At 47.5% G+C, this 17,854-nt stretch overlaps 1 protein-coding gene across 1 annotated transcript in view; it reads left to right on the forward strand.

Moving 5' to 3' along the window:
* LOC121844506 (general transcription and DNA repair factor IIH helicase subunit XPB-like) overlaps window positions 1–17,854 on the forward strand; it is a 60,778-nt gene that overhangs the window by 11,029 nt on the left and 31,895 nt on the right. Inside the window, 3 exon segments of the mRNA XM_042314683.1 lie at window positions 9,480–9,649; window positions 10,009–10,153; window positions 10,502–10,686. Coding sequence (XP_042170617.1) covers window positions 9,480–9,649; window positions 10,009–10,153; window positions 10,502–10,686 — 500 coding nt within the window.

Below are 17,854 nucleotides of genomic sequence, written 5' to 3' on the forward strand. Positions count from 1 at the left end.
TGTTAAATAAATAATAATATACTGTTTAAATAATAATATACTGTTAAATAAATAATAATAATATACTGTTAAATAATAATAATATACTGTTGAATAAATAATAATATACTGTTAAATAATAATAATATACTGTTAAATAATGATAATATACTGTTAAATAATAATAATATACTGTTAAATAAATAATAATATACTGTTAAATAATAATAATATACTGTTAATAAATAATAATATACTGTTAAATAAATAATAATATACTGTTAAATAAATAATAATATACTGTTAAATAATAATAATATACTGTTAATAAATAATACTATACTGTTAAATAATAATAATATACTGTTAAATAAATAATAATATACTGTTAAATAATAATAATATACTGTTAAATAATAATAATATACTGTTAAATAATAATAATATACTGTTAAATAATAATAATATACTGTTAAATAAATAATAATATACTGTTAAATAAATAATAATATACTGTTAAATAATAATAATATACTGTTAAATAAATAATAATATACTGTAATATAAATAAATAATAATATACTGTTAAATAAATAAATAATAATATACTGTTAAATAATAATATACTGTTAAATAATAATATACTGTTAAATAATAATATACTGTTAAATAATAATAATATACTGTTAAATAATAATATACTGTTAAATAATAATATACTGTTAAATAATAATATACTGTTAAATAATAATATACTGTTAAATAATAATAATATACTGTTAAATAAATAATAATATACTGTTAAATAAATAATAATATACTGTTAAATAAATAAATAATAATATACTGTTAAATAATAATAATATACTGTTAAATAAATAATAATATACTGTTAAATAAATAAATAATAATATACTGTTAAATAATAATAATATACTGTTAAATCAATAAAGAATAAAGAATAAATAATAATATACTGTTAAATAAATAATAATATACTGTTAAATAAATAATAATATACCTTTTATGGAGACTATTTAGTGACAAACAATAAGGGGGTTAAATACATTCCTGAGATTTGGCAGCAGAAGAGCCCGTTCCGGAGTAATTGTGATTGGCTTAATTCCTCCTCTCCTCCGTCCGTTCCTCCCCTCCTTTAGAAAAAGGTCAAAGGTGATTGATGAGAGGAGGCAAGGAGAGGAAACGTGGATCAAATGCACTTGTATGAAATGACTCCTTGTCCACGAGCGTGTCATCAGGTTAAATTTAGTTTACAGAGGAGGAATTCCCAAATATATGTGGAAAGTGGTAAAAATGACATTTAGCTAGTTGTCAAATGACCATTTGACCAGCTAGTTGACCAGTTCGACCAGGGGGCGTCGGTGTGACCAGGGGCGTCGGTTTGACCAGGGGGCGTGACCAGGGGCGGTGTGACCAGGGGCGTCGGTTTGACCCTCGGTGTGTGTGAGGGGCGTCGGTGTGACCAGGGGGGGCGTCGGTGTGGGGGCGGTGTGACCAGGGGGCGTCGGTTTGACCAGGGGGCGTCGGTGTGACCAGGGGGCGTCGGTGTGACCAGGGGGCGTCGGTGTGACCGGTGTGACCAGGGGCGTCGGTGTGACCAGGGGCGTCGGTGTGACCAGGGGGCGTCGGTGTGTCCAGGGGGGTGTCCAGGAGGCGTCGGTGTGTCCAGGAGGCGTCGGTGTGACCAGGGGCGTCGGTGTGTCCAGGGGCGTCGGTGTGTCCAGGGGGCGTCGGTGTGACCAGGGGGCGTCGGTGTGACCAGGGGGCGTCGGTTTGACCGTCGGTGTGACCAGGGGGCGTCGGTGTGACCAGGGGGCGTCGGTGTGTCCAGGAGGCGTCGGTGTGTCCAGGGGCGTCGGTGTGACCAGGGGGCGTCGGTGTGACCAGGGGGCGGTGTGACCAGGGGGCGTCGGTGTGTCCAGGGGGCCGGTGTGTCCAGGGGCGTCGGTGTGTCCAGGGGGCCGGTGTGTCCAGGAGGCGTCGGTGTGACCAGGCGTCGGTGTGTCCAGGGGCGTCGGTGTGACCAGGGGGGGTGTGACCAGGGGGCGTCGGTGTGACCACGGTGTGACCAGGGGGCGTCGGTGTGACCAGGAGGCGTCGGTGTGTCCAGGAGGCGTCGGTGTGTCCAGGAGGCGTCGGTGTGTCCAGGGGGCGTCGGTTTGACCAGGAGGCGTCAGTCTGACCTGGAGGGTTAATAACTTCTGGAGACGGGCCAATGAGTCGTTGAGCTTTGCACGAGGACTAACATGTCTTCTGTGGTTGTTCCGGACAGTCTTAGAGAGTTCTAGAAAGCCTTAATGACCATCCGTATCAAGTGGGCTTTCTCTAAACCTCTTACTCACAGAACATGCCTCTCCTAATTCTTAGAAACCCTAAGAGCCTTGGAAAGGTCAGGCCTTTAATTAGACGTTAAGTACCATATTTGGGGATTCTGGTTCCTGACTGACATCTTGGTGTACGAAACGCTCTCTTGTCGTTGTAAGGGGTCCTGCGGTCTTGTCGTGCGAGAATGCCCAATCTCTGAGCTCTCTGCTCCAAATCCTCCCAGCAGAAGAGCCCGTTCCAGAGTCATTGTGATTTGCTTAATTCCTCCTCTCCTCCGTCCGTTCCTCCCCTCCTTTAGAAAAAGGTCAAAGGTAATCGACGAGAGGAGGCAAGGAGAGGAAACGTGGATCAAATGCACTTGTATGAAATGACTCCTTTGTCCACGAGCGTGTCATCAGGTTAAATTTAGTTTACAGAGGAGGAATTCCCAAATATATGTGGAAAGTGGTAAAAATGACATTTAGCTAGTTGTCAGTTCGACCAGGGGGCGTCGGTGTGACCAGGGTGCGTCGGTGTGTCCAGGGTGCGTCGGTGTGTCCAGGGTGCGTCGGTGTGTCCAGGGGGCGTCGGTGTGACCAGGGGGCGTCGGTGTGACCAGGGGGAGTCGGTGTGACCAGGGGCGTCGGTGTGACCAGGGGGCGTCGGTGTCACCAGGGGGGCGTCGGTGTGACCAGGAGGCGTCGGTGTGACCAGGGGGCGTCGGTGTGACCCAGGGGCGTCGGTGTGACCCAGGGGGCGTCGGTGTGACCAGGGGCGTCGGTGTGACCAGGGGGCGTCGGTGTGACCAGGGGGCGTCGGTGTGACCAGGGGGCGTCGGTGTGACCAGGGGGCGTCGGTGTGACCAGGGGGCGTCGGTGTGACCAGGGGGCGTCGGTGTGACCAGGGGCGTCGGTGTGACCAGGGGCGTCGGTGTGACCAGGGGGAGTCGGTGTGACCAGGGGGCGTCGGAGTGACCTGGAGGGTTAATAACTTCTGGAGACGGGCCAATGAGTCGTTGAGCTTTGCACGAGGACTAACATGTCTTCTGTGGTTGTTCCGGACAGTCTTAGAGAGTTCTAGAAAGCCTTAATGACCATCCGTATCAAGTGGGCTTTCTCTAAACCTCTTACTCACAGAACATGCCTCTCCTAATTCTTAGAAACCCTAAGAGCCTTGGAAAGGTCAGGCCTTTAATTAGACGTTAAGTACCATATTTGGGGATTCTGGTCCCTGACTGACATTTTGGTGTACGAAACGCTCTCTTATCGTTGTAAGGGGTCCTGCGGTCTTGTCGTGCGAAAATGCCCAGTCTCTGAGCTCTCTGCTCCAAAATCCTTCCAGCAAATCACTTGGCTCTTACAGCTGAAGTTGAAACGGGTCTGGACATGTTGTGGTCTCTTGTCTGCTCCATGGACTTATTGGAGAAAACTGTCTGTCGGCTGTTATATGAATTAGTGCCGGTATTGTCACATAGATGTAGTACTATGTGCTTGAGCTTGTGTCCTTGTGTCCTTAACTGACCACTCCTCAGCAATGTATAACATTTTCTACCAGAAAGATGAGATTGTAAACTCTCCTTGGAGTATGGAGCATTACTAGTTATTGTCTCAGTCCCTCTCATTATTAAATAAACACTGCTGGGTCTGTCTATTTAGAAAGATGAGACTGTAAACTCTCCTTGGAGTATGGAGCATTACTAGTTATTGTCTAAGAGATGAGAAAGATACGTTTTAATATGTCTGGATAGTTTATACACTGAGTGATGGGGTTTAATATGGGGTTTAATATGGTGGATAGTTTATACACTGAGTGATGGGGTTTAATATGGGTTTAATATGGGGTTTAATATGGTGGATAGTTGATACACTGAGTGATGGGTTTAATATGGGTTTAATATGGTGGATAGTTTATACACTGAGTGATGGGGTTTAATATGGTGGATAGTTTATACACTGAGTGATGGGGTTTAATAATGGTGGATAGTTTATACACTATGATGGGGTTTAATATGGTGGATAGTTTATACACTGAGTGATGGTGATGGGGTTTAATGGGGTTTAATATGTGGGTTTTAATATGGGTGGATAGTTTATACACTGAGTGATGATGGGGTTTAATATGGGGTTTAATATGGGTGGATAGTTGATACACTGAGTGATGGGGTTTAATATGGGGTTTAATATGGTGGATAGTTTATACACTGAGTGATGGGGTTTAATATGGGGTTTAATATGGGTGGATAGTTTATACACTGAGTGATGGGGTTTAATATGGGTTTAATATGGGTGGATAGTTTATACACTGAGTGATGGGGTTTAATATGGGTTTAATATGGTGGATAGTTTATACACTGAGTGATGGGGTTTAATATGGGGTTTAATATGGTGGATAGTTTATACACTGAGTGATGGGGTTTAATATGGGGTTTAATATGGGGTTTAATATGGTGGATAGTTTATACACTGAGTGATGGGGTTTAATATGGGGTTTAATATGGGGTTTAATATGGTGGATAGTTTATACACTGAGTGATGGGGTTTAATATGGGGTTTAATATGGGTTTAATATGGGGTTTAATATGGTGGATAGTTTATACACTGAGTGATGGGGTTTAATATGGGGGTTTAATATGGGTGGATAGTTGATACACTGAGTGATGGGGTTTAATATGGTGGATAGTTTATACACTGAGTGATGGGGTTTATAATATGGGGTTTAATATGGGGGTTTAATATGGGTGGATAGTTTATATGGGGTTTGAGTGATGGGGGGGTTTAATATGGTGGATAGTTTATACACTGAGTGATGGGGTTTAATATGGGGTTTAATATGGTGGATAGTTTATACACTGAGTGATGGGGTTTAATATGGGGTTTAATATGGGGTTTAATATGGGTGGATAGTTTATACACTGAGTGATGGGGTTTCAATATGGTGGATAGTTTATACACTGAGTGATGGGGGGGTTTAATATGGTGGATAGTTTATACACTGAGTGATGGGGTTTAATATGGGGTTTAATATGGTGGATAGTTTATACACTGAGTGATGGGGTTTAATATGGGGTTTAATATGGGGTTTAATATGGGGTTTAATATGGGTGGATAGTTGATACACTGAGTGATGGGGTTTAATATGGGGTTTAATATGGGTGGATAGTTTATACACTGAGTGATGGTGTTTAATATGGGGTTTAATATGGTGGATAGTTTATACACTGATGATGGAGTTTATACTGATATGGGGTTTAATATGGGGTTTAATATGGGGTTTACACTGAGTGATGGGGTTTAATATGGGGTTTAATATGGTGGATAGTTTATACACTGAGTGATGGGGTTTAATATGGGGTTTAATATGGTGGATAGTTTATACACTGAGTGATGGGGTTTAATATGGGGTTTAATATGGGGTTTAATATGGGTGGATAGTTTATACACTGAGTGATGGGGTTTAATATGGGGGGTTTAATATGGTGGATAGTTTATACACTGAGTTTGATGGGGTTTAATATGGGTGGATAGTTTATACACTGAGTGATGGGGTTTAATATGGGTGGATAGTTTATACACTGAGTGATGGGGTTTAATATGGGTGGATAGTTTATACACTGAGTGATGGTGTTTAATATGGGGTTTAATATGGTGGATAGTTTATACACTGAGTGATGGGGTTTAATATGGTGGATAGTTGATACACTGAGTGATGGGGTTTAATATGGGGTTTAATATGGGGTTTAATATGGGGTTTAATATGGGTGGATAGTTTATACACTGAGTGATGGGGTTTAATATTGGTTTAATATGGGTTTAATATGGGTGGATAGTTTATACACTGAGTGATGGGGTTTAATATGGGTTTAATATGGGTTTAATATGGGTGGATAGTTTATACACTGAGTGATGGGGTTTAATATGGGGTTTAATATGGGGTTTAATATGGGGTTTAATATGGGTGGATAGTTTATACACTGAGTGATGGGGTTTAATATGGGTTTAATATGGGGTTTAATATGGTGGATAGTTTATACACTGAGTGATGGGGTTTAATATGGGTGGATAGTTTATACACTGAGTGATGGGTTTAATATGGGGTTTAATATGGTGGATAGTTTATACACTGAGTGATGGGGTTTAATATGGTGGATAGTTTATACACTGAGTGATGGGGTTTAATATGGGGTTTAATATGGGTGGATAGTTTATACACTGAGTGATGGGGTTTAATATGGGGTTTAATATGGGGTTTAATATGGGGTTTAATATGGGGTTTAATATGGGTGGATAGTTTATACACTGAGTGATGGGGTTTAATATGGGGTTTAATATGGGTTAAGTGATGGGGTTTAATATGGGGTTTAATATGGTGGATAGTTTATACACTGAGTGATGGGGTTTAATATGGGTTTAATATGGGGTTTAATATGGGTGGATAGTTGATACACTGAGTGATGGGGTTTAATATGGGGTTTAATATGGGGTTTAATATGGGGTTTAATATGGGTGGATAGTTTATACACTGAGTGATGGGTTTAATATGGGTGGATAGTTTATACACTGAGTGATGGGGTTTAATATGGGGTTTAATATGGTGGATAGTTTATACACTGAGTGATGGGGTTTAATATGGGTTTAATATGGGTTTAATATGGGTGGATAGTTGATACACTGAGTGATGGGGTTTAATATGGGTTTAATATGGGGTTTAATATGGGGTTTAATATGGGGTTTAATATGGGTTTAATATGGGTTTAATATGGGGTTTAATATGGGTGGATAGTTTATACACTGAGTGATGGGGTTTAATATGGGTTTAATATGGTGGGTTTTAATATGGGGTTTAATATGGGGTTTAATATGGGGTTTAATATGGGTGGATAGTTTATACACTGAGTGATGGGGTTTAATATGGGTTTAATATGGGGTTTAATATGTGGGTTTAATATGGGGTTTAATATGGGTGGGTTTTACATGATGGGGTTTAATATGGGGTTTAATATGGTGGATATGGGGTTTAATATGGTGGATAGTTTATACACTGGGGTTTAATATGGGGTTTAATATGGGGTTTAATATGGGGTTTAATATGGGGTTTAATATGGTGGATAGTTTATACACTGAGTGATGGGGTTTAATATGGGGTTTAATATGGGGTTTAATATGGTGGATAGTTTATACACTGAGTGATGGGGTTTAATATGGGGTTTAATATGGGGTTTAATATGGGTGGATAGTTGATACACTGAGTGATGGGTTTAATAAGAGTCGTTGAGGGAGATCGGAGGGGTGCGACTCATTATTAGGAAGGGGTTCCTTGTGTTTGGTATACCCGGTGTAGGTGAAGGTGTTATGTCAATGTTAAATCATCCATATATTTACCTCCTTGTTTCATCTCTCCACCATCTCTCCTCCTATCCCCCCTCCATCTCTCCTCCTGTCCCCCCTCCATCTCTCCTCCTATCCCCCTCCATCTCTCCTCCTATCCCCCTCCATCTCTCCTCCTGTCCCCCTCCATCTCTCCTCCTATCCCCCTCCATCTCTCCTCCTGTCCCCCTCCATCTCTCCTCCTATCCCCCTCCATCTCTCCTCCTATCCCCCTCCATCTCTCCTCCTATCCCCCTCCATCTCCTCCTCCTATCCCCCTCCATCTCTCCTCCTGTCCTCCCCCCTCCATCTCTCCTCCTATCCCCCTCCATCTCTCCTCCTGTCCCCATTACTCCTCCTATCCCCCTCCATCTCTCCTCCTATCCCCCTCAATCTCTCTACCATCTCTCCTCCTGTCCCCATTACTCCTCCTATCCCCCTCCATCTCTCCTCCTATCCCCCTCAATCTCTCTACCATCTCTCCTCCTGTCCCCATTACTCCTCCTATCCCCCCTCCATCCTCCTCCTATCCCCCTCAATCTCTCTACCATCCTCCTCCTGTCCCCATTACTCCTCCTCCTATCCCCCTTCCATCTCTCCACCATCTCTCCTCCTGTCCCCATTACTCCTCCTATCCCCCCTCCATCTCTCTACCATCTCTCCTCCTGTCCCCATTACTCCTCCTATCCCCCTTCCATCTCTCCACCATCTCTCCTCCTGTCCCCATTACTCCTCCTATCCCCCTTCCATCTCTCCACCATCTCTCCTCCTGTCCCCATTACTCCTCCTATCCCCCCCACCATCTCTCCTCCTGTCCCCATTACTCCTCCTATCCCCCCCCCCACCATCTCTCCTCCTGTCCCCATTACTCCTCCTATCCCCCCACCATCTCTCCTCCTGTCCCCATTACTCCTCCTACCCCCCCCCACCATCTCTCCTCCTGTCCCCATTACTCCTCCTATCCCCCCTCCCCCCCCCACCATCTCTCCTCCTGTCCCCATTACTCCTCCTATCCCCCCCCACCATCTCTCCTCCTGTCCCCATTACTCCTCCTATCCCCCCCACCATCTCTCCTCCTGTCCCCATTACTCCTCCTATCCCCCACCATCTCTCCTCCTGTCCCCATTACTCCTCCTATCCCCCCACCACCCCCACCATCTCTCCTCCTGTCCCCATTACTCCTCCTATCCCCCTCCATCTCTCCACCATCTCTCCTCCTGTCCCCCATCACTCCTCCTCCCCCCCCTCCATCTCTCTCCTGTCCCCATTCTCCTCCTACCCCCCCCCCTCCATCTCTCCTCCTGTCCCCATTACTCCTCCTATCCCTCCCCATCACTCCTCCTCCCCCTCCATCTCTCGTCCTGTCCCCATCTCTCATCCTCTCCCCCATTACTCCTCCTACCCCCTCCATCTCTCCTCCTTTCCCTCCCCATCACTCCTCCCCCTCCATCTCTCATCCTCTCCCCCATCGCTCCTCCTTTCCCTCCCCATTACTCCTCCTTTCCCTCCCCATCTCTCCTCCTACCCCCCCCCCTCCATCTCTCTTCCTGTCCCCCATTACTCCTCCTACCCCCTCCATCCTCTCCTCCTTTCCCTCCCCATCACTCCTCCCCCCTCCATCTCTCATCCTCTCCCCCATCGCTCCTCCTTTCCCTCCCCATTACTCCTCCTTTCCCTCCCCATCTCTCCTCCTACCCCCCCCCCTCCATCTCTCTTCCTGTCCCCCATTACTCCTCCTACCCCCCTCCATCTCTCCTCCTTTCCCTCCCCATCGCTCCTCCCCCCCCCCTCCATCTCTCCTCCTCTCCCCAGGTGCGGGGAAGTCTCTAGTAGGGGTAACGGCAGCCTGTACGGTCCGTAAGCGCTGCCTGGTCCTGGGGAACAGCTCTGTGTCAGTAGAACAGTGGAAGGCTCAGTTTAAGATGTGGTCCACCATCGACGATTCTCAGATCTGCCGCTTCACCTCAGATGCCAAGGACAAGGTAAGAGACGCAGCAAACACCATGGAGACGCAGCAAACACCATGGAGACGCAGCAAACACCATGGAGACGCAGCAAACACCATGGAGACGCAGCAATGGAGACTCAATGGAGACCATGGAGCTTTTTAAAACCCCTCTTCTCAACTCGGTCTTTCAACAGCCTCTGTGTTTTGAGCTTTTCAAACCCCCCTTTCTCAACTCGGTCTTTCAACAGCCTGTGTTTTGTTTAATGATCTCTTTTTACTGCTTCTTGTTTGCTTTGATGAATTAATTTCAAGTTCTTGTTTTAGTTTCAAAGTGTGTTGCGGTTTTAAAATGCACTTTTAAATGAAGTTTGATTTTTTTTGTTGTTCTTGAAGCCGATTGGCTGCTCGGTGGCCATCAGTACGTACAGCATGTTGGGACACACCACCAAGAGGTCTTGGGAGGCAGAGAGAGTGATGGAATGGATGAGGTCCCAGGAGTGGGGTCTCATCATCCTGGACGAGGTGCACACCATCCCTGGTGAGTCTATATGGGGTCAGGGGTCATGGTTAAGTTAGGAGGGGTAAGGGTTAGTCCTCACCATCCCTGGTGAGTATGTCATAATAGTTTGTAGACCAAACCGTTCGGACGCTGCAGTCGATTTTATGAGAAGACGGGATTGTCAGTTAAACTTTATGAGTTTAACTGACCGAACACCAGAAAATCTGTTTCTCACTTCTGTGATGTTCCCAAAACATGTATCGAATAATGTCTGTGTTGTCTCGACCCCCCCTGTAGCTAAGATGTTCCGTCTAATAATGTCTGCGTTGTCTCGACCCCCCCTGTAGCTAAGATGTTCCGTCTAATAATGTTCGACCCCCCCTGTAGCTAAGATGTTCCGTCGGGTTCTGACCATTGTCCAGGCCCACTGTAAGCTGGGTCTGACCGCTACGCTGGTCCGAGAGGACGACAAGATCGTTGATCTCAACTTCCTGATTGGGCCCAAGCTGTTCGAGGCCAACTGGATGGAGCTCCAGAACAACGGATACATCGCTAAGGTCCAGTGTGCCGAGGTCAGTCCGTCTGTGTGGGGATAAACCTGGGTTAAACCTGGGTTAGTCTGTCATCCTGTACCAGTCTGTGTGGGGATAAACCTGGGTTAAACCTGGGTTAGTCCGTCATCCTGTACCAGTCTGTGTGGGGATAAACCTGGGTTAGTCCGTCATCCTGTACCAGTCTGTGTGGGGATAAACCTGGGTTAGTCCGTCATCCTGTACCAGTCTGTGTGGGGATAAACCTGGGTTAGTCCGTCATCCTGTACCAGTCTGTGTGGGGATAAACCTGGGTTAAACCTGGGTTAGTCTGTCATCCTGTACCAGTCTGTGTGGGGATAAACCTGGGTTAGTCCGTCATCCATACCTGTACCAGTCTGTGTGGGGATAAACCTGGGTTAGTCCGTCATCCTGTACCAGTCTGTGTGGGGATAAACCTGGGTTAGTCCGTCATCCTGTACCAGTCTGTGTGGGGATAAACCTGGGTTAGTCTGTCATCCTGTACCAGTCTGTGTGGGGATAAACCTGGGTTAGTCCGTCATCCTGTACCAGTCTGTGTGGGGATAAACCTGGGTTAGTCTGTCATCCTGTACCAGTCTGTGTGGGGATAAACCTGGGTTAGTCCGTCATCCTGTACCAGTCTGTGTGGGGATAAACCTGGGTTAGTCTGTCATCCATACCTGTACCAGTCTGTGTGGGGATAAACCTGGGTTAGTCCATCATCCTGTACCAGTCTGTGTGGGGATAAACCTGGGTTAGTCCGTCATCCTGTACCAGTCTGTGTGGGGATAAACCTGGGTTAGTCTGTCATCCATACCTGTACCAGTCTGTGTGGGGATAAACCTGGTACACCCTCTGGACAGGACACTAGTCTATCTCCTGTTTCTGTAGTGAGACACCTTTGATGTACCAGAACACCCCCTGGACAGGACACTAGTCTATCGCAGGGATTTACCCCCAATCTATTTCATTAATGCTGATTGTCAAGCAGAGATGCACTGGGTCCCAGTTTCCCAGTCTTTGGTATGACTCGGCCAGGGGTCAAACTCCCAATCTTCCAATCTCATGGTGGACACTGAGTCCAGTGAGTTGGTCAGATCTCCATCTTGCCAGCTACTATTTTGTGTCTGGGGGGGTTGGGCAACAAGCAGATAAGGCAGGGCTGTAGTTCAGGGGGGGGTTGGGCAACAAGCAGATAAGGCAGGGCTGTAGTTCAGGGGGGTTTGGGCAACAAGCAGATAAGGCAGGGCTGTAGTTCAGGGGGTTTGGGCAACAAGCAGATAAGGCAGGGCTGTAGTTCAGGGGGTTTGGGCAACAAGCAGATAAGGCAGGGCTGTAGTTCAGGGGGTTTGGGCAACAAGCAGATAAGGCAGGGCTGTAGTTCAGGGGGTTTGGGCAACAAGCAGATAAGGCAGGGCTGTAGTTCAGATAAGGGGGGTAGTTCAGGGGGCAACAAGCAGATAAGGCAGGGCTGTAGTTCAGGGGGGTTGGGCAACAAGCAGATAAGGCAGGGCTGTAGTTCAGGGGGTTTGGGCAACAAGCAGATAAGGCAGGGCTGTTAGTTCAGCAGATAAGGCAGGGGGTTCAGGGGGGTTGGGCAACAAGCAGATAAGGCAGGGGCTGTAGTTCAGGGCTGTAGTTCAGGGGGGTTGGGCAACAAGCAGATAAGGCAGGGCTGTAGTTCAGGGGGGTTGGGCAACAAGCAGATAAGGCAGGGCTGTAGTTCAGGGGGGTTGGGCAACAAGCAGATAAGGCAGGGCTGTAGTTCAGCAGATAAGGCAGGGCTGTAGGGGGTTTGGGCAACAAGCAGATAAGGCAGGGCTGTAGTTCAGGGGGGTTGGGCAACAAGCAGATAAGGCAGGGGCTGTAGTTCAGGGGGTTTGGGCAACAAGCAGATAAGGCAGGGCTGTAGTTCAGGGGGGGGGGCAGATTGGGCAAGGGGGGGTTTGGGCAGATAAGGCAGGGCTGTAGTTCAGGGGTTCAGGGGGGTTGGGGTGGATAAGGCAGGGCAACAAGCAAGTGGATAAGGCAGGGCTGTAGTTCAGGGCTGTAGGGGGTTGGGCAACAAGTGGATAAGGCAGGGCTGTAGTTCAGGGCTGTAGGGGGTTTGGGCAACAAGCAGATAAGGCAGGGCTGTAGTTCAGGGCTGTAGTTCAGGGGGTTGGGCAACAAGCAGATAAGGCAGGGCTGTAGTTCAGGGCTGTAGTTCAGGGGGGTTGGGCAACAAGCAGATAAGGCAGGGCTGTAGTTCAGGGCTGTAGTTCAGGGCTGTAGTTCAGGGGGTTTGGGCAACAAGTGGATAAGGCAGGGCTAGTAGTTCAGGGCTGTAGTTAGTTCAGGGCTGTAGTTCAGGGCTGTAGGGGGTTGGGCAACAAGTGGATAAGGCAGGGCTGTAGTTCAGGGCTGGAGGGGGGTTTGGGCAACAAGTGGATAAGGCAGGGCTGTAGTTCAGGGCTGTAGTTCAGGGGGGTTGGGCAACAAGTGGATAAGGCAGGGCTGTAGTTCAGGGCAGTTCAGGGGGTTGGGCAACAAGTGGATAAGGCAGGGCTGTAGTTCAGGGCTGTAGTTCAGGGGGTTGGGCAACAAGTGGATAAGGCAGGGCTGTAGTTCAGGGGGCAGGGGGGTTGCAACAAGTGGATAAGGCAGGGCTGTAGTTCAGGGCTGTAGTTCAGGGGGGTTGGGCAACAAGTGGATAAGGCAGGGCTGTAGTTCAGGGCTGTAGTTCAGGGGGTTGGGCAACAAGTGGATAAGGCAGGGGTAGTTCAGGGGGTAGTTCAGGGCTGTAGTTCAGGGGGTTGGGCAACAAGTGGATAAGGCAGGGCTGTAGTTCAGGGCTGGAGTTCAGGGGGTTGGGCAACAAGTGGATAAGGCAGGGCTGTAGTTCAGGGGCTGGGCAACAAGTGGTAAGGCAGGGGGGTTGGGCAACAAGTGGATAAGGCAGGGCTGTAGTTCAGGGGGGTTGGGCAACAAGTGGATAAGGCAGGGCTGTAGTTCAGGGGGTTGGGCAACAAGTGGATAAGGCAGGGCTGTAGTTCAGGGGGCTGGCAACAAGTTCAGGGGGGTTGGGCAACAAGTGGATAAGGCAGGGCTGTAGTTCAGGGCTGGAGTTCAGGGGGGTTGGGCAACAAGTGGATAAGGCAGGGCTGTAGTTCAGGGGGCTGGCAACAAGTTCAGGGCTGTAGTTCAGGGCTGGAGGGGGTTTGGGCAACAAGTGGATAAGGCAGGGCTGTAGTTCAGGGCTGCTGTAGTTCAGGGGGGTTGGGCAACAAGTGGATAAGGCAGGGCTGTAGTTCAGGGCAAGTGGATAAGGCAGGGCTGTAGTTCAGGGGGGGTTGGGCAACAAGTGGATAAGGCAGGGCTGTAGTTCAGGGCTGTAGTTGTTGGGCAACAAGCGGATAAGTTCAGGCAGGGCTGTAGTTCAGGGCTGTAGTTCAGGGGGTTGGGCAACAAGTGGATAAGGCAGGGCTGTAGTTCAGGGCTGTAGTTCAGGGGGGTTGGGCAACAAGTGGATAAGGCAGGGCTGTAGTTCAGGGCTGTAGTTCAGGGGGGTTGGGCAACAAGTGGATAAGGCAGGGCTGTAGTTCAGGGGGTTTGGGCAACAAGTGGATAAGGCAGGGCTGTAGTTCAGGGCTGTAGTTCAGGGGGTTGGGCAACAAGTGGATAAGGCAGGGCTGTAGTTCAGGGCTGTATTTCGGGGGGTTGGGCAGCAAGTGGATAAGGCAGGGCTGTAGTTCAGGGCTGTAGTTCAGCTGTAGGGGGTTGGGCAACAAGTGGATAAGGCAGGGCTGTAGTTCAGGGGGGTTGGGCAGGGCAGGGCTGTAGTTCAGGGCTGTAGTTCAGGGGGGTTGGGCAACAAGTGGATAAGGCAGGGCTGTAGTTCAGGGCTGGGGGTTGGGCAACAAGTGGATAAGGCAGGGCTGTAGTTCAAGGGGGGTTGGGCAACAAGTGGATAAGGCAGGGCTGTAGTTCAGGGCTGTAGTTTCTCTATGCCAAACTGCTGTTGTATTTCAACTAGAGGTCGACCGGTTGTGATTTTTCAACGCCGATACCGATTATTGGAGGACCAAAAAAGCCGGAACCGATTAACCGGACGATTTTTATTTATTTGTAATAATGACAATTACAACAATACTGAATGAACACTTATTTTAACTTAATGTAATACATCAATAAAATCAATTTAGCCTCAAGTAAATAATGAAACATGTTCCATTTGGTTTAAATAATGCAAAAACAAAGTGTTGGAGAAGAAAGTAAAAGTGCAATATGTGCTATGTAAGAAAGCTAACGTTTCAGTTCCTTGCTCAGAACATTAGACAGCGCTATATAGTATATTAGAAGGGTATTTGGGGACAGAGCTATATAGTATATTAGAAGGGTATATCAGGACAGAGCTGTTGACCACATTAGAAGGGTATATCAGGACAGAGCTGTTGACCACATTAGAAGGGTATTTGGGACAGAGCTGTTGACCACGTTTTGGGTCAGCCCCAACGTGATCTAGGAAGTGTTTGGTGTTTCTGTCTTAAACCTTGTTAGTTCATCAAAATGAGCGAGAGTGCTGAAGTAATTAGGATTACTGTACGTGAGCTTGAGAATAATCCAGACTTTATTTTTCTGAGAAGTCTGAAGCTAATTCTTTGTGAACTTGTGTGAACTGCTGGACCATAAAGCACACGCTATGTGGTAATCACCTGCCTGCCAACGGCTGTCGTTCAGGGGGGCTGTCGTTCAGGGGTGGGCAACCCCAGTCCTCAAGGGCCTGATTTGGTGTCACACTTGTTCTCCATCTGTAGCAAACACAGCTGATTCATCAAATGTCATTCTAAACTGAAGATTAGCATAAGGTGATTATTGGAGTCAGGTGTGTTAGCTGGGGACCTGGGGATAAAACTGTGTCACCAATCAGGCCCTCGAGGACTGGAGTTGCCCACCTCAGTGTTTCCAGACACTGAGGGGGGGGCTGTCCTCTTTAGATCTATTATTGGTCCTCAGGGAGGGGGCTGGATCTCTATTAGTCCTCAAGGGGGGCTGTCCTCTTTAGATCTCTATTGGTCCTCAGGGGGTTTAACTGACACAAAGAGGTTCTGGTCTCAGGGGGTTTAACTGACAGGAAGAGGTTCTGGTCTCAGGGGGTTTAACTGACCTGAAGAGGTTCTGGTCTCAGGGGGTTTAACTGACCTGAAGAGGTTCTGGTCTCAGGCGGTTTAACTGACTTGAAGAGGTTCTGGTCTCAGGCGGTTTAACTGACCTGAAGAGGTTCTGGTCTCAGGGGGTTTAACTGACCTGAAGAGGTTCTGGTCTCAGGGGGTTTAACTGACAGGAAGAGGTTCTGGTCTCAGGGGGTTTAACTGACCTGAAGAGGTTCTGGGGGGTTTAACTGACCTGAAGAGGTTCTGGTCTCAGGGGTTTAACTGACCTGAAGAGGTTCTGGTCTCAGGGGGTTTAACTGACCTGAAGAGGTTCTGGTCTCAGGGGGTTTAACTGACCTGAAGAGGTTCTGGTCTCAGGCGGTTTAACTGACTTGAAGAGGTTCTGGTCTCAGGGGTTTAACTGACCTGAAGAGGTTCTGGTCTCAGGGGGTTTCTGACCTGAAGAGGTTCTGGTCTCAGGGGTTTAACTGAGGTTCTGGTCTCCTGACCAGGAAGAGGTTCTTCTCAGGGGTCTCAGGCGGTTTAACTGACCTGAAGAGGTTCTGGTCTCAGGCGGTTTAACTGACCTGAAGAGGTTCTGGTCTCAGGGGGTTTAACTGACAGGAAGAGGTTCTGGTCTCAGGGGGTTTAACTGACAGGAAGAGGTTCTGCTGTATGTTTGTTTTGTGGGACACAGGAAGTGTAGAATCATCGGCATAAAAGAGAAAGGTCTCAGGAACCGTCCTGCTTTTCACGTCATTGATGCCCAGCAGGGGTGCTTGACCCCAGCAAGATTAGCTACAGCGTGTGGAGTAGATAATGGGAATCCTAATGAAGTAATTAACTAGGCCTGATCTCGATCCCAAAACCCTTACGTCATCCCATCCAGACTGGTTTCACCTGATCTGACTTAACATCTTTTTAATTAGTCAATTATGGAGGGTAGGAAGTAGACTCCAACACATGAGTAATATGAGGCTCTATGGGGACGGTGTGCTGGAGAAACAGGTAGAGAGTAGAGGTGTTGACCTCCGATGTCCTGGTTTCATTCCCAGCCTGGTCCTCACACCATCATCACTACCTGACTACCACCAGCTTCCTATTGGCTTAAGCCCTACTGGGAGGGGACTAGTATCACTATGGAAACGTTGGTGATGTCATTATTACGTCCAACGTGTTGCTTCTTTTCTAGACGACTAGATACACTGCTCAAAAAAATGAAGGGAACACTTAAACAACACAATGTAACTCCAAGTCAATCACACTTCTGTGAAATCAAACTGTCCACTTAGGAAGCAACACTGATGGACAATAAATTTCACATGCTGTTGTGCAAATGGAATAGACAACAGGTGGAAATTATAGGCAATTAGCAAGACACCCCCATTAAAGGAGTGGTTCTGCAGGGGGTGACCACAGACCACTTCTCAGTTCCTATGCTTCCTGGCTGATGTTTTGGTCACTTTTGAATGCTGGCAGTGCTTTCACTCTAGTGGTAACATGAGATGGAGTCTACAACCCACACAAGTGGCTCAGGTAGTGCAGCTCATCCAGGATGGCACATCAATGCGAGCTGTGGCAATAAGGTTTGCTGTGTCTGTCAGCATAGTGTCCAGAGCATGGAGGCGCTACCAGGAGACAGGCCAGTACATCAGGAGACGTGGAGGAGACCGTGGGAGGGCAATAACCCAGCAGCAGGACCGCTACCTCTGCCGTTGTGCAAGGAGGAGCAGGAGGAGCACTGCCAGAGCCCTGCAAAATGACCTCCAGCAGGCCACAAATGTGCATGTGTCTGCTCAAACGGTCAGAAACAGACTCCATGAGGGTGGTATGAGGGCCCGACGTCCACAGGTGGGGGTTGTGCTTACAGCCCAACACCTTGCAGGATGTTTGGCATTTGCCAGTGAACACCAAGATTGGCAAATTCGCCACTGGCACCCTGTGCTCTTCACAGATGAAAGCAGGTTCACACTGAGCACATGTGACAGACGTGACAGTCTGGAGACGCCGTGGAGAACGTTCTGCTGCCTGCAACATCCTCCAGCATGACCGGTTTG

The sequence above is a fragment of the Oncorhynchus tshawytscha genome, unplaced genomic scaffold, assembly GCF_018296145.1.
Source record: "Oncorhynchus tshawytscha isolate Ot180627B unplaced genomic scaffold, Otsh_v2.0 Un_contig_7373_pilon_pilon, whole genome shotgun sequence".
Lineage (NCBI taxonomy): Eukaryota > Metazoa > Chordata > Actinopteri > Salmoniformes > Salmonidae > Oncorhynchus > Oncorhynchus tshawytscha.